At 40.9% G+C, this 16,241-nt stretch overlaps 1 protein-coding gene across 4 annotated transcripts in view; it reads right to left on the reverse strand.

Moving 5' to 3' along the window:
• The window catches only part of LOC119140867 (ras GTPase-activating protein 1-like), an 87,056-nt gene that overhangs the window by 15,172 nt on the left and 55,643 nt on the right, over window positions 1–16,241 (reverse strand). For 3 of the 4 annotated variants that reach the window (XR_005101758.1, XM_037372517.1, XM_037372518.1), the window contains exons 14-20: window positions 14,894–15,051; window positions 14,521–14,597; window positions 7,485–7,657; window positions 7,171–7,330; window positions 6,854–6,996; window positions 5,993–6,108; window positions 202–288 (exon numbers count right to left, since the gene is read on the reverse strand). Coding sequence is in view for 2 of the 4 variants with exons in the window: in XM_037372517.1 (XP_037228414.1) it covers window positions 202–288; window positions 5,993–6,108; window positions 6,854–6,996; window positions 7,171–7,330; window positions 7,485–7,657; window positions 14,521–14,597; window positions 14,894–15,051 (914 nt within the window). In the remaining 2 variants the exon portion in view is untranslated. The remainder of the gene's footprint in view (window positions 1–201; window positions 289–5,992; window positions 6,109–6,853; window positions 6,997–7,170; window positions 7,331–7,484; window positions 7,658–14,520; window positions 14,598–14,893; window positions 15,052–16,241) is intronic. The other variant, XR_005101759.1, reaches the window with a different exon arrangement.

Genomic DNA, 16,241 nt, shown 5'->3' on the forward strand with positions numbered 1-16,241 from the left:
CAGCATGACTAAAAATCTAGCAAGCTCTCAATCCTTAATTAGGATATCATGCCCCAGTACCATAATAAACTTAAATATTCTTGTAACCTATATAAGTACTATAAAGTTTTGGCACTAAAAAAAAATAGATAAGCACACTTAAGTATGACAGTAATAAGATGTTAAAAGATTATTTTCAGCATAAAGTGACAAGTAACTTACCTAACAACTCTTGTTCTCATTGTGGTATTAGCTGGCCACTTGTTTTGAACTGACTTCTGCAAGCATCCATAAATATATCTCAACGTCCTATAAAAATAATAGCTAATTAATAATTTCATTTAAAAACTTCACTGAATAAAAAAAGCTGGTCAGAAAGGATCTAGTCCAACCTTCTGCTTAATGCAGAACTATTATCAATGCTAGGTTTAAAATTCAGACATAAGCTTAAAATTAATTTAAAATCTGCTATGACAGTCCATTTACAAACGGCAAAGAAAGTCCTCGACTAATACACTTTTCTATTTGTGCAGGTAAAATTCTGATTATTCACATGTACATTAAATGTTTTATAATACTTTTTTTCTTATTTCTTAGGTAGTGTTCCCTTTTAAAAAATGAAAAAAAAAATATGGTTTGGTAGCTTTTTTTCTTGTGTTTTTTCCACTTTTTAATTGAATGAATAACAATTTGTATATGCATAAATACAGGTTAGGTATTTAAAAGTAGTCCTCTCCTATCAAAAAATGGGAGCGCTCTGGTGTATTTCAGAAAACATTAAGAATTGCACTATATACTTAAAAGAATGAAGCTTTTAATGCTAACCTTGCCATCACTGACACAAAAGAAACTTCTGTGTTATTCTGCCATTCTGTGGTGGGTTGACCCCAGCCAGCAGCTAAGCCCCCACCCAGTCACTTGCTCACTTTCCCTCAGCAGAATGGGGGAGAGAATCAGAAGAGCAAAAGCAAGAAAAGCTCATGGGCCAACATAAAGACAGTTTAATGGGTAAAGCAAAAGCTGCACATGCAAGCAAAGCAGAATAAGGATATTCATTCACTACTTCCCATGGGCAGGCAGGTGTTCATCCATCCCCAGGAAAGCAAGGCTCCATCACATGTAACAGTTACTCAGGAAGACAAATGCCATGATTCCAAATGTCCCCCCCTTCATCCTTCTTTCCCCACAGTTTTATTGCTGAGCACAATGTCATTTCATATGGGATATCCCTTTGTATCCCTTTGGTCAGTTGGGGTCAGCTGTGTCCCCTCCCAACTTATTGCCCACCTCCAGCCTACCTGCTGGTGTGGGGGGACAGAATGGGGAGAGAATAAACAACCCTCAACACTGTGTAAGCACTGTTCAGCTAAAACATGGGTGTATTATCAACAGTGTTTTAGTCACAAATCTAAACCACAGCACCATACAGGCTGCTATGAAGAAAATTAACTCCATCCTAGTCAAAACCAGTACAAATCTCCACCCCTTATTTCATACCATTTGCATCCTACGCTATCCAGTACATCCTCATTAACTACCACCACCCTTCCCATCCTTTAGTATACATACAGATATTATTCACTTAGTCTATGCCCCTCCTCCCCATGAAGTGTCCATAAAATGTCCATTGAGTTCATTTAGTCTGCAATTTGGGCTCCATCTGATATGATGGTGACTCAGGACAGGAGAGGTGGTATGTTGTGTGGAGTTATTGGGCACCAAAGCCAGCTCAGGTTGGGCCACTGCTGCACTTGCCTGGCATCTTTCAATGCTCATCCACCATTAATTCAGGTGGTTCCTGTTATAGTACTTCTTATAGCATACAACTCAAATCATGGGTTACAACAGTTTAAACATACATCCATTACGATCTCCACCCCTGGTCCTTTTGGACCAGGCTATAGAGTTTAACATTGCAATGAACTCCATCCCTTGCCCCCTGCTCCAGCATGGATCCTCCATGGGCTGCAGTCCCTTTGGGGGCATAACTGGTATGGACTTATCTACAGGACATAGTCTCTTCACAGGGGTGTATACCTGCTCTAGCATGGACTTATCCACACACTGGTCATTTCGACTCCAGCTCATACTGGAGTTCCTCCATGTCCAGTACAGCAGCACTCAACCATGGCATGACTTAATTCAGACCACGATAGTCCACTGTCCACCCTCTGTCAGACTTTTGCAGGCCATATGGAACTATTCAAGAGTGACTGAGTCTTGCTGATCACTCCTTGACTCTCCAGTTGATGAATCAGCTCATGGAGGGGAAACAGGGAGTCTTGGTTGGTGTGATATTGCTGCTGGTTCAACATCATGGTAGCAGTCAGCACCTGCTGCTCTTCGACACAGAGCAACCCCACAACAGAAGGGTCCTGCAAGAGGTCAGGCAAGGTAGACAACTGTTTAATCTTCTCTGCATCCACAGCAGCTACACCAAAGGCCCACCAGTACCCTTTTGGGTCCTTGAAGTACCCTCTCCTGAAATAGTCTATGCCAAGGATACATGCAGCCTCCAGGCCAGTCACAATAGGATGCTTCTGCCACTTATCCCCTGTAAGGGTCACCACAGCTTCCAGTGCAGACAACTGTTGGGATCTCCATGTCACTCCAGAAATCCAGATGGGTTCCACCCCCTTGGACCCTAATGGCATTAGGGTACACTATGCACCCATGTCCACCAAAGCCTTATGCTCCCATGGGTCTGATGTGCCAGGCCATCACATCCACACAGTCCAATAAACCTGGTTGTCCCTTTCCTCTGCCTGGCCAGAGGAAGGACCCCTCTCTTCTTGGTTGAAGCATTCATTACCCAACTCCTGTAATTGCAAACCAGAAGTCCCTTCATTAGGATCAGAAGGAGGATCAGCTCTTCTACTATGTCTGGGGAATAGCTCAACAGCAACCGGAGCAGTAATCTTGTCTGGATGGAGCCTTTTTGGCTGCTGTTTTTCCTCGCAATTCATGTATGTGGTCTTCTAGTTTTGAGGTAGGTGCAACACCTCACTTCCTCATGTCTTCCCTGTGGATGCAGACCTAGAACCACAGGGTGACACATGGCGTGCGCCCACAGTTCCCTTTCCCTTGAGCAGAGAAAGGCTGATTTCATATGGCACTCTTGATAGCTGAGACACCAAACTCTAGGGGTAAGGAGAAAGAGATATTCTCTTCAAGTTGCTGGAACTGTTGGGACAGTCTCTCCACTGCCCTGTACAGTCAGAGAGGGAAAGAGATTTTCTTCAGAGCACCAGAGCTGGCAGGCCAGTTTTTCTACAGTTGGTGCCTCAATGTCTGTCCAGTCCATTATCACCAGGGTGCTGGTGTACAACGTCGGTGCATTCCATACAAACTTCCACCACATGGATCGCATGCACTGGACTTCATCTGGATCTTTGGAGACCTGGTTATTGTCCAGGTTGCTGTAGGTCACCTTCACCACCACTAATTCCCTCAGATACTGAATACCTTCCTCAATCATGGTCCACTTGCCTCAGTAGTTTGCAAGACCTTCCTTGAGGGGATACCTTGCCTTTGTGCTCAACAGGAGCCACTTTCAGAGGCTGTGGATCCCTACCTTCTAATTCCTGACTGTTGGCCCCAGTATCCCAGCATGGGATCAACCAGGTGATAATTTACTTGCCTGGAAGACAGCTGTAATCTTTCTGCATATCTCACAGCTTGCTCAGGGATAGGGACCAGATGGTTTTTGACTTGGTTATGATTTCAGTCTCTTCTCTTTCCTGTTCTTGTGACTGCTCTGCTGCAGAACAGGCTGCCTCTTCTGATCCTTCCTCCTTTACTGACCTTTACTGTCACTTACCCTTTTGAAAAGCCGGAATTAGATTCACAGCACATACCAATATAAGCATTCTGGTTACATAAGGATATTCCAGAAACTGAAGAGCCATTGTAACAAGGCAGGAAACATCTACCCCTGATGAGAATAAAGAGGCGGCACCATTCTTCATTTCCTCCACAAAGTGGCTCCCGGAGAAGAAGAGGAAAAAGGTGTAGTTGATCATTGTCTCAATTGGTTCCCACAATACTGGGACAACAGCAGTGCATGGCACAAACACCAGATTAGGCTCAAGGCCAGTGCTTTTACCATAGCTCTCCCAGGAAAAACACAACAAAGTGATAAACAGCACAGCAAACTGCAAAAGCCAAAAGCAGCCATTAGCAAGCTCTAGTTTGAGGTAGAGCAAGAGATGAGATGGAGCAGATGATGGAACAAATAAACCAGTATTGAGAACAAACAAGTCAACATTGTGACCAGCAAGAGCAAATAACAACTTGCCAAGTAACAACCAAACAGCTGTAACAACTATAAATGTAGTCTAGCACACTCAGATCAAATCTGTCATTATCTAGAACTTCTCAAGCCCCAAAATGAGTAACAGAAAGGATTGTGGTGAGTTGACCCTGGCCAATAGCTAAACCCCCACCCAGTCACTTGCTCACTCCTCAGGGTGTCATTCTACTACCACCCATTTCTATTTTTAATGCTGTTAATAAATCCATCTCTTTTTCAGAGTAGGAGGACTAGAAAGAATTGGTAACCAACTTATATATATACAATTCTCTGCTAACTAGTACTGTCCTCTACTTCTTTGTGAAGATAATATATTGATATTTTAATTTTTTTCTTCTTTCCCTGACCCCTTGGATCTAGTAGTTTCTCCCTTAAGGAAAAGTACATGTGCTAGCCAAAAGCTTTTGCGCTCTATTGGGTTTAAGTGGCAAGGTTTGGGGGGGTGCTTCTGTAAGAAGCTACTAGAAGCTTCCCTTATGTCCAACAGAGCCAATGCCAGCTGGCTCTGAGACAGACCCACCACTAGCCAAAGCTGAGCCAATCAGTAACGGTGGTAGTGCCTCTGTGATAACATTTTTAAGAAGGGGAAAAAACACCTGCTGCAAAACAACACCCAGAAGAGAGAAGCGAGAATATGTGAGAGAACTCTACAGACATCAAGGTCAGTGAAGAAAGAGGGGGAGGAGGTGCTGCAGAGATTCCCCTGCAGCCTGTGGTAAAGACCATGGTGAGGTAGGCTGTCACCCCGCAGCCCATGGAGGTCCACGGTGGAGCAGATATTCACCTGTAGCCCATGGAGGATCCCATGCCAGAGCAGGGGGATGCACCCAAAGGAGGCTGTGACCCCATGGGAAGCACATGCTGGAGAAGGCTCCTGGTGGGACCTGTGACCCCATGGAGAGAGGAGCCCATGCTGGAGCAGGTTTGCTGGCAGGACTTGTGAACTCGGGGGGGGACACAAATGCTGGAGCAATCTGTTCCTGAAGGATTGTACCCCATTGAAAGGACCCATGCTGGAGCAGTTCATGAAGAACTGCAGCCCATGGGAAGGGCCCACGTTGGAGAAGTTTGTGGAAGACTGTCTCCTGTGGGAGGGACCCCACCCTGGAGCAGGGGAAGAGAGTGAGGAAGAAGGAGCAGCAGAGAGAATATGTGATGAACTGACCGCAACCCCCATTCCCCATCCACCCTGTGCTGCTTGGGGTGGGGGGAGGAGGCAGAGGAAATCAGGAGTGAAGTTGAGCCTGGGAAGAAAGGGAGGGTAGGGGAAGGTGTTTTAAGATTTGATTTTATTTCTCATTATCCTTGTCTGATTTTGCCTGGCAATAAATTAAACTAATTCCCCAAGTCGAGTCTGTTTTGCCCATGATAGTAGTTGGTGAGTGATCTCTCCCTGTCTTTATCTTGACCCACAAGCTTTTTGCTGTATTTTCTCTCTCCCGTCCAGCTAGGAGGGGGAATGATAGAGCAGCTTGGTGGGCACCTGACATCCAGCCAAGGTCAACCCACTACATGTGCAAAAAAGCACAATTCATCCAAGTGTTATTTTGTTTTTCCTCTGTACATATAACAGCCCTAAAGAAATTAATCTTAGGACTCATTAGTATAAGACAAACCAATAAGAACGCCACTTTACAGTGAAATGTAAATCAGAAATGGGAATTTTCACGTACAAATTTGAATAGAAGAGTGCAAACTTACGGAGGCAGTATCTCTGCAGCCATGAATATTTTCTCCACCAATTCTGAAAGTATACTGAGCAGATGTGCCAAATTAGTGTTTACATCTTCATTTTTTTCTAATTTTGAGGGATTTAACTAAAACCAAAAGGGAAAAAGACTAAGTTTCTTCTCTTGAATAGAACTACATATATAATTTGATATTACACACAGAATACTATTTCAAAATAAATTAAATATTCTACTGCTGTACAAATCTCAGACTTGCACAGAATTTACAAATAAATCTGCTTCAAGGGTTAGCCAGGAAACTAATGTGAAAAAGCAATTTTTTAAAATTCTAGTGCTCTATGCTTTTAACAACACAGACATTTAACACTACCCATAACTACCCATCTTTTTTTAACTACATATATTTTTATATCTTTTAATCCAGTCTTCTGAGGACACTGACCCCACCCCCTTTTCATATTCAAGTTCAAGTGAAACAGAAGTTAGAAGGGTCATTTTAGAAATAAAGATAGGATCTAACACAAGCAGTTAATGTAAGGGACTTTAAAATGAAACTAAGTTCAGACGAACTTCTAGTATATGTGAAGCTTAACACAAGTTATTTAGGGTAGGCCATTCAGTAACTGCTACAAAAGAACCTGCAACTGTTAAAGAATAAATACATAATTTAAAGAAATTTGCATTAAAAAGCTTATTTAAAAGTGATGCTATGAACATTGTTCAAATTAGCATTTAGAAAAAACTCATAATCAGTTCGGTTCCAGTACTGAAATTATTTCTGAAGGATTAATAAATGCTTCCAAAGCAAACAACCAGTAGATCATCATTTCAACAAATCACAATTTCAAAAATACATAGTTCAAGGTATCACCTCACAGGACTGCTTGCTCTCCATTATCTTTAATATACTGCCTTTCAGTGCATGGTGAACAAAACGTGTTGCTGTGGCTTTCATATATTGCTCCATAAGTGTACTTGCTAAAGTGGTGGCACGAAACAAAGTGGTAGCTTCATCTGAAAAAAATAAAGTGGAAAATTGGGATAAGGAGACAACAAAGAGCAGAGGAAAAAATATGCTGTGTTCACACTTTGATATATTATGTAATTAAGGGAGGAGACAGAAATGAAGACATGGGAGCCCTTCCCTCCCCAGAGTTTCAGTAAATGTTAGTGCAATTAGTACAGTACCTTCCATGCTTATTTCCCTGTCATTTAGTGTTCGTAACAATAATGACTCAAGCTTTTCATGAAGAAAAATCTTCAATAAATTGCCAGCCAAGAGTGTTCTATCCTGTCCACAAACATGTGATAAGGCACAGACTACATGCATCTCTTTCTGGAGAATGAGCTGAAAGAAAACCAGAATAATGTTCAGAAACTTGTCCTAACATAACAGTCACTACAAATAGTACTTAGCAATGTCTATTAGTGTTATTGAAATATCTCTAAAGCAACAGAGAAAGTGAATTTTGACAGAAAAACCAAGGAAACAAACTTAATACCTCTTTAAACTCACTGTACTCCTCTTCTGGCATGATCTTCTCCATAGAATATCGTGCTCGAACACGCAAAGATCCTGGCTCAATACCCTTCAGTGGTATATGGGAACTGAGCTGAAACCACTCATCTGTTGCATGTCCTTTCTGTAATCGGCTTAATTGGCAACGCATAAACACTTTAGGAAAAAAGCATTGTTAAGTAGGTTATCTCCAGCAAAACAGTGCTAGTATTGAGTAAAAAAAGTTTGTTTTCAGCACATGTCATCTTGTTTCAGCAAAAGAGTATTAATAAAAATGACCAAAATCTGTGCCATCAAATATATTGACAGATTATCTCTTAGAGGGTTTAACGGACTCCTAAAAACTGAAGCTGAAATATAAAGCATGCTGTAAATAACGTATACACACAGATATTAACAAAGTTTTATTTTTAACACCCAAAAAGCCCCCGTCCCCAGCTACCTAGCAAACCTAGGCAGCAGTTAAAAAATTAAAACAGGTAAAGTGATTAGAATTCATTGTCCTCTTTTGAAGCCTTGGGCTCATACCTCCATCAGGTCTGCTCTTAAACTACTTTGTTACTATTTTTAGTTTTTATTATTAGCATTACTACATCTTTCCCAAACGTTGCCAGATGTATTTCTTTAATACTTAGGAACTCCCAGGTTAAGGCTGTAACAATTTATGCAAACCATATAAAAAAGCATTCCCAGACAGCTTACTGCACAAATGACAAAAGTCAACCAAGAATGACAAAATCATTAATTCATTTTTTTATGGTGTTGGTACCTTAAAACTACTAAGCAATGACCTGCACCAGCCTATTCAATCATAATTGAAAGTCTGGTCTGACAGCTGACTAATAAGCTGCAGAAGTCAGATCACTGACCATTCCAAAATAAGCACATGCCCTCCTGAACTGAGTTACTTCACACAGAAAGGGCCCAGATGCTTGCAGAGACAATGTTCTACCTATGATATACCCACAAAGTTCCAAGAGGAGATACAGTTTCAGTTTCACATTTAGCCTGTCAGACTGTCTGGAACTTCCAAGCAAACACTCTTTTTCTGCAACTCTTGATGAAATCTACTTTTAATCAAGTCCCTCACATTTAAACAAAACAAAACAACCCTCAAAACCAAAACATAATCAAAACCACCATCACACACTTGTTTTTCACTTTTCTACAAAGCCTAAATGAGTTCTTGTAGACTTGTCACTGCCCCAATTCAGCAATATATTGGGACATAATTTGCATATTCAGATAATGGAACAGAATAACATCACATTTCTAATACACACTTCATAATTCATATTCTTTGGAGTTGATGAACTGATAAGGTAACACATTCAAGTCAGTCAAGTAGTGGGTAAACCAATTCATCATTATCTGCTACTTATCACAAGCATGGATTGAACTGCCTTTAGAGCAGATAATCAATTGACTTTCCCAAAATATTTCTTCTGAGTAAAGCTCTTGTGTCCTCAACTGACCAACATCCTTTTTGTTTTGCTTGCACATATAAGGCATATATCTCATTGACAGGAACAGCGCGATACAGGATTTAGAATAATCTGATGATTTAATTTTTCCCATGGTTATATAGTAGTACTTCCTAGTGATCATATAAATACTATAATCTTGCTTTAATCTTAAAAGATCAAAACAGAAATATCAAAATACGGACTACAGAATACTTTTTATCATAATTTATATTCAAAGACTTTAAAGGAACACTTTCTGCTACTTAGCAACTTATATTGAACATATTAGGCTATGTTCAATAAAAGACTGCCATTAGTTGAGAATTTAAGGATGTTTACACTTTGCAGTCTAGCACATTATGATAGAATAACAAATATACAGAAAAAAATCAATAGTTGATCCCTTCTCTGCAAGCACAGTTAAGAACTATATACAACAACCTTGATCTAAGAGTATTTTACATGATGAACATTAGCACACAAAAAAAAGAAAAAAGACTGAGCTTTCATAATGGTTTATTTGCAAATAAAGCTTAGGGATTAATATATAGGAACAAGTTTATATTTTGATGATTAATAATTATAACCTGGAAATACACAGACATTCTAAATCCTGGCTTTCCCACCCACAGCTCACTGAAATGTTTGCACAAACCATTTACAAGGAAGTGAAGAGCTATTGACTAAAACCTCTTACACTTTGTTCTTCAAAGAGGCCATCTTTGTTCTTCAAAGAGGCCGTCAACATCTTATTTTTGGTACCTAGTGCTGGTAGACAATATGTTGTTACAACCATTAACAAGTGCCTGATAAGCTCCATAGTTTCTCCCCCTTGTCCAAAGTTCACTCATGTCTATGTGAGTGTTTACTACATACTTTGCACTTAATGTGCTCAGCCCATATTTCCTGGAGAGTATGGGAGGGATGGAGCCAAGTCTATAACCTGCCATAGTAGGCTTATTTCCCAGTGCCACAGAAGTGATAAATGTGTAGCACAGTGACATTTTTTTCCTCCAGCTGCATATTCTCAAATACCAACTTCAAAAACGAGTTGTGGCAGTACTGCAAACGCAAATTGCCTGAAAGGAGAAACAGAGGCAATGTGCACTTTGCAGCCCACAAAGCCAATCATATCCTGGGCTGCATCAAAAGAAGTGTGGCCAACAGGCAGAGGGAGGAAATGCTCCCCCTCTATTCCACTGTGGTGAGACCCCACCTGGAGTACTGTGTTCAGCAGCATAAGAAATACATGGACCTGCTCAAGCAGGTCCAGAGGAGGGCCACAAAGATGATCAGGGGAAGAAGCACCTCCCCTATGAGGACAGGCTGAGAGAGCTGGGGTTGTTGAGCCTGGAGAAGGCTCTGGGGAGATCTTATAGCAGTCTTCCAGTACCTAAAGGGGACCTACAGGAAAGATGGGAGGGATTTTTTACAAGGGCATGTAGTGATAGGAAAAAGGGTAATAGTTTTAAACTGAAAGAGGGTAGAATTAGATTAGATATGCCCTGGTTTTGGCTGGGATAGAGTTAATTTTCTTCTTAGTAGCTAGTACAGTGCTGTGTTTTGGAATTGGTGCGAGAACAGCGTTGATAACATGTGGGAGAGGAGGATAGAGAATGTCTGACCATTACTGATGGCAGATAAGAGAGAGGAGGATAGGGAATGTCTGAAGAGAGATATATGAGAGGAGGACGGAGAATATCTGACCTGGCAGGAGATGAGAGAACAGCTAGGCATTGTGAAGGAAAGTAAGAAAGATGAACATGGTTATCTAGTAGCAAAAAGGTGTCTGCATGCTTGTAGTGATATATAGCTATGTAACTGCATGAATGGTTTCTGCCCTGAGCCTGGTGGTACATACAGCTGGAATTTGTATCCGGGCTCAGAGATATAAATATGAGCTTCTCTGTGCAATAAAATGTCTCTGGTTGCATCACAACTGGAGTCCGTGCCTTCATACGCCACAAATGGTGCCCCACAGTGGGGTTTGAGTAGGAGGCTCACGGAGCCCAAACCAGTGGTGTAGCCCGACTGAACCAGGATCCACTGAAATTTTGTGCACCCATCACAGTGATGGTGAGCAGTCGAGAATGATGGGAGGGAAGTTATCCCGCGATCAACAGCGCGGCCTGGAAATATTGTGACAGCTGCTTGCAGCTCAGCAATGAGCTGTGACGGGTCCACAGCTAGTGACTCTGTTAGAATGGATCCATGACAAAGTGCCGGACTTTCCACCTGATGGCACTTTGCAAATTCCTGCCTGGCAAGCGGTTGGCAGATGTATGATGCTGCCACAGAAGGGGACAGCCTAGTGGGAATACATTTAGCACCTTGGTGGCAAATTCTGACTACTCTTCGCCAAGTGTCGACCAATTCTACTAACAGTGCTAAACCAGGGGAGGTTGTCAATTCCACCGACAGCGTGACTCTTCTCAACACACCATCAAAGATGGCGACTCCATCCACATCTCCTCTGCCCCCAAAGCTCCTGTCACTGATTGCAACGACCCTCACAGCACAAGACCAAGTGCAGGAACAGGACAACTTTGACAATGATTCCATTGACACTGATAAACCTTTTGATCCAGGTCCTATAGATCTGGAAAAGGAACCAGACCTTTTTCCTCCCCCTATGACTTGACTGTGTTTTCGGCGAGGGTGAAAGGAGGTCTGGGGGATCAGTAGCGGGGATGCAAGTGGGAAGCGCTTAAACGAGGGGATTTGGGAGTCACTATGGCATGTCCAGTATTGTATCGGCCAAATTGACCTCCAGAGTGGCAGCCTGTGCAATATGAGGCTGTTAAAGAGTTAAGAAAAGCAGTGCAGGAAGGGAGGATTCATAGTACATTTGCTATGTCCCTTCTTGAAGCGATGGCAGAGCCTTATACACTCACACTGCACGATTGGAAGTCATTGCTTTGTATGTTACTAACTCTGATACAGTATATGATGTGGTTACCTGATTTTTGTGAGCTATGTGTAGTGGCCTTGATTGAAAACCTTAATCGGGGAATTGCTGTTAACTATGAGCAGTTGGCTGGAGAAAATAATTGTGCCGATTCTGTGATTCAGGAAGGGTATCCCAGGGACGTCTATTTGCAAATGAAGGAGATGGCTATTAAGGCAGCCTGGATATGGGAGTCTGGGTGAGCCTCTAGTGAGTCGTTTGCCACAGTCTTGCAGGGTCCTAAAGAGTCATACTACCTTTATTGATCGGCTTCAGAATATTTTGCAACAACAAGTCAAGCATGAGGAAGCTCGAGGGTTGCTTTTAAAACAACTAGCTGTGCTAATGCCAATGAAGATTGCAAGCAGGCATTGCAGCCCTTTCGCAATCGCAACCCCACCACGTGTCAAATGTTTGTAACGCAGAACTCACAACAGACTGTAACTCTCAGGTTGAGTTCCGGAATGCAGCGCAACACATTTTTGCTTCTGTAATCTCTCCTGTAAGAATAGTACATGCTCTTAACTTGCTTAGTAAATTAGGCTGCTACCTTGCTTGGAAAATGATACTACAAATACTGCTTTTTTTAGCTTATTAGCAGATGTCGATTCTGTTCATCATGCGTCGCTACAGAACTGAGCTGCTATTCATTTTTTATTGTTAGCACAGGGACATGGGTGTGAAGACTTTGATGGGATGTGTTGCATGAATATGAGTGACCACTCTGAATCAATTCACAAAAGCATACAAAACTTAAAAGCCTTAAACAATTGTGCATCATGGAATGAATAATAGGCAAATTTCAAAGTGAAAGATTTGAAAACTAAATAAATATTTTTAAATATTTGTATTGGGTCTGGCTGGGATTAAATTAATTTTTCTTATAGCAGCCCCCAGAGTGCTGTGCTTTGTATTTGTAGCTAGAATAGGTTGATAACACACCAGTGTTTTGGCTACTGCTGAGCAGTACTTGCACAGCACCAAGGCTGTCTCCCCAACTTCCCTGCCTAAAGGCCAGCAGGCTGGGAGTGAGCAAGAGATTGGGAGAGGACATAGGCAGGACAGCTGACTGATCAGAGATATTCCATACGATATGACATCATGCTCAGCAGTATGATGAGGGGGGAAGGAGAGGGGCATTCATTATCAATGCATTTGTCTTCCAAAGCAACCTCTATGCATACCGAGGCCCTACTTCCCAGGAAGTGGCTAGACATTGCTTGCTGATGGGAAGTAGAGAATAAATCTTTTTGTTTTCCTTTGCTTCCACATGCAGCCTTTGCATGTCTTTATTAAACTGCCTCTATCCTGACCCATAAGTTTTTCATCTTATTTTCTCCTCCTGTCCCACTGAGGAGGGGGAGAGTGAGAGAAGGTCTTGGTGAGTACCTGGCAGCCAGTCAAGGTCAACCCACCACAAATACTGAAAAAAATAGCCTTCACACTTGTATCATTTTGGTATTTAGTTTTGTGTATTATGATGGAAGAAAAAGCAGTGAAACCAATATCAGATTTTTGGGCCCTCAATCTGCTTTATACGACAGGAAAAACAAGCAGGGAAGTTGACTTAATGGGTTAGCTGGGAAGATGAGCCTCATATTACTCCCACTTCAGAGCAATCCACATTTAAGAACTGTGGCTACAAAGGAGAAATGCTCAGAAAGGTAACCAACTCATTTTGTTGCTTTTGGAGAGGTTAAGGGTTTAGGCAACACAGCACACAGGCAAGTTGGATAAGGTCTCCTTTAGCTCAGTTTTCCCCCTATATTCTTCAAATATTTAATAGGGATGGGGATGTAGGCAGAAATGTTTGTTAATTCAAGTTGATATGGTCTAATCATTACCCCAAAATGAAAGAACTATTAGGTTATGCCCTAAGAGTCTACCTAACCATAATCAAGAAACATTGCCAATCCTTTTGACCTAGATAAGGGAACAATCTATAACGTTCCACCTGTTGGATATATCTAAAGGTAGCACAATCTCCTTAATCTGGACAGAGAGAAGGAAACTACAAAAACACTTTGAAAGAACTTACCGAAGTATTCCATTCATAAATTATCCTTTCAAAGGTTCTTTTACTAACCAAAGCTTTAGCCCAGATAAAGAATTTTCTAGCTCAAATTAATAGAAAAACTGTGCAAGAACAAGGTCAAATGAAATACATCTTTTTTCCTTCTGCTATGCAGAAACTTTTCTAGTCAGAGGAAAGGGCAAGAGTTTTGAAATTGAATTAGGTTCTGCAAGAACATTCAGTCTTAGAAGTAATTCTTCTACTTTGGTCAAGGTTTCATTACAAATCTCTGAGAGGAAAAAAAGAAAGAAACATGGTCACAGTATAACATAATGGGTATACTGGAATAGAGCTAGAAAAGCCATCAGATACATAGGATTAGATTACTGTGCATTTTACTACTAAAAAACATGCAGGTTCTTATTGTAAAAACATTTATGTAGAGTCAGTAACAGACATCCAAAACATACCAATATAGTTATATGGTAATCACAGAATATACTTAATACTCTTGTGACAATGTTTGACAAGAGCAATGAAAACTGTATTCATTGTCACAATATATATGCATCTTTTACAGAAAAATACTTACGTATATCTGGATCTTTACTTTTCTTTGTTTTGTTACTAAGACTTATCTCAAATCTATTAATATCAGATGAAAGATCACTAGGGGAAAAGACAGAAAGCCTCAATTAATACTGTACTTGGCCAACATTTAAACTTATTCTAAAGTTATTTCAATCCTGATTTCTCATGATCAGCCAAAGTCAATTATATTAACAAAGATACTTAGATGCATACATAAAATTCTACCCATGCATTTGTGGCTGAAAGGTGGCTGCTATATAACCATGCATACAGTATTTTTTACAAAGCATATGCAAAACAGTACAGTGTAGAAAATCTCAAATGCAATGCAACTTTCAAATGAAATTCAGTAATTCAATAAGATTAAGACTTACTCAAAGACAAATTCTTCTGACCATACAGGGTTCTGCCCTTCCCTGATATGTGTTTTTGCTACCTGAACACTGTTCAGGTAGATGTTACAATACGGATTAGTAAAATGTTTTACGGGGAGCGTATGAGCTTCTTCTACATGCAAAATAAGACTGCTGACCTAAAGAAAATACACAAAATTTATTTCTTTTTTTAAAAAAAGAAAGAATGGAATACCCCCCATGTGAAGGTTTAATGTTAAGGTATATATATTAAATACAAAATATAATTTCCTAATAGAAAGAGCAGGGAATAGGAATAATGGAACAAGATTTTGAGAGACATCAGTAACAAATTAAGAGCAACTCAAGTAACTTGAAAATAAACCTTACGCACCATAGTTTTAACTGATCTGATTTTTTACTTTAAAACCATCACTACAAGATATTAAGACTTGCAAGTACTAATTTTTCTACACATAGAAAATTCTACTGAAGTCAAAGACTTGTATCTTGAGTAAGAGTCATGGACAATTCCAAACACAATGCCATATTTGGTGCTTTCCTAACAGATTAGGCTCAATATGAGTCAGCAGTGTGCCCTGGAGCCAAGAGGGCAAGCCACATCCCAGGGTGTATCAAACACAGCATAACCAGCTGGTCAAAAGAGGTGATTATTCCACTGTATTTAGCATTGCTGCGACCTTACCTTGAGTACTGCGTGCAGTTCAGGGACCCACAATTAAAAAAGAATGTTAAGGTACTTGAATGCGTCCAGAGGCTGGCAACAAAGCTAGTAAAAGGGCTGGAAGGCATGAACTACAAGGAGCAGGTAAGGAATTTGGACTTGCCTAATTTGGAGGAAAGAAGGCTGAGGGGTGACCTCATTGCTCTCTACAGCTTCCTGAGGGGAAGTGGAGAGGGAGGTGCTGATCTCTTCTCCCTGGGATCCAGTGACAGGATGCATTGGAATGGTTCAAAGCTGCACTGGGGAGTTTAGACTTGACATTAGGAAGCATTTCTTTACCAAGAGGGTGGTCAAACACTGGAACAGGCTTCCTGGAGAGGTGGCCAATGCCCCGTGCCTGTCAGTGTTTGAGGCCTTTGGACAATGCCCTTAATACTATGCTTTAACTTTTGGTCAGCCCTTGAAATGGTCAGGCATTTGGACTAGATGATTGTTGTAAGTCCCTTCCAAATGAACTATTCTATTTTATTCTAAACAACAGTAGATAACATAAAATTCCCTTGTTTAACACACTACACTGTTTTCTCTCTGTTAAAAGGAAGATATTAGTCTGTACTATAGATTCTCAAAATAATAGCACTTGGAAACTCAGTTTCCAGAAAATGAGAAGTGAACTATGAAATC

The sequence above is a fragment of the Falco rusticolus genome, chromosome W (assembly GCF_015220075.1).
Source record: "Falco rusticolus isolate bFalRus1 chromosome W, bFalRus1.pri, whole genome shotgun sequence".
NCBI lineage: Eukaryota > Metazoa > Chordata > Aves > Falconiformes > Falconidae > Falco > Falco rusticolus.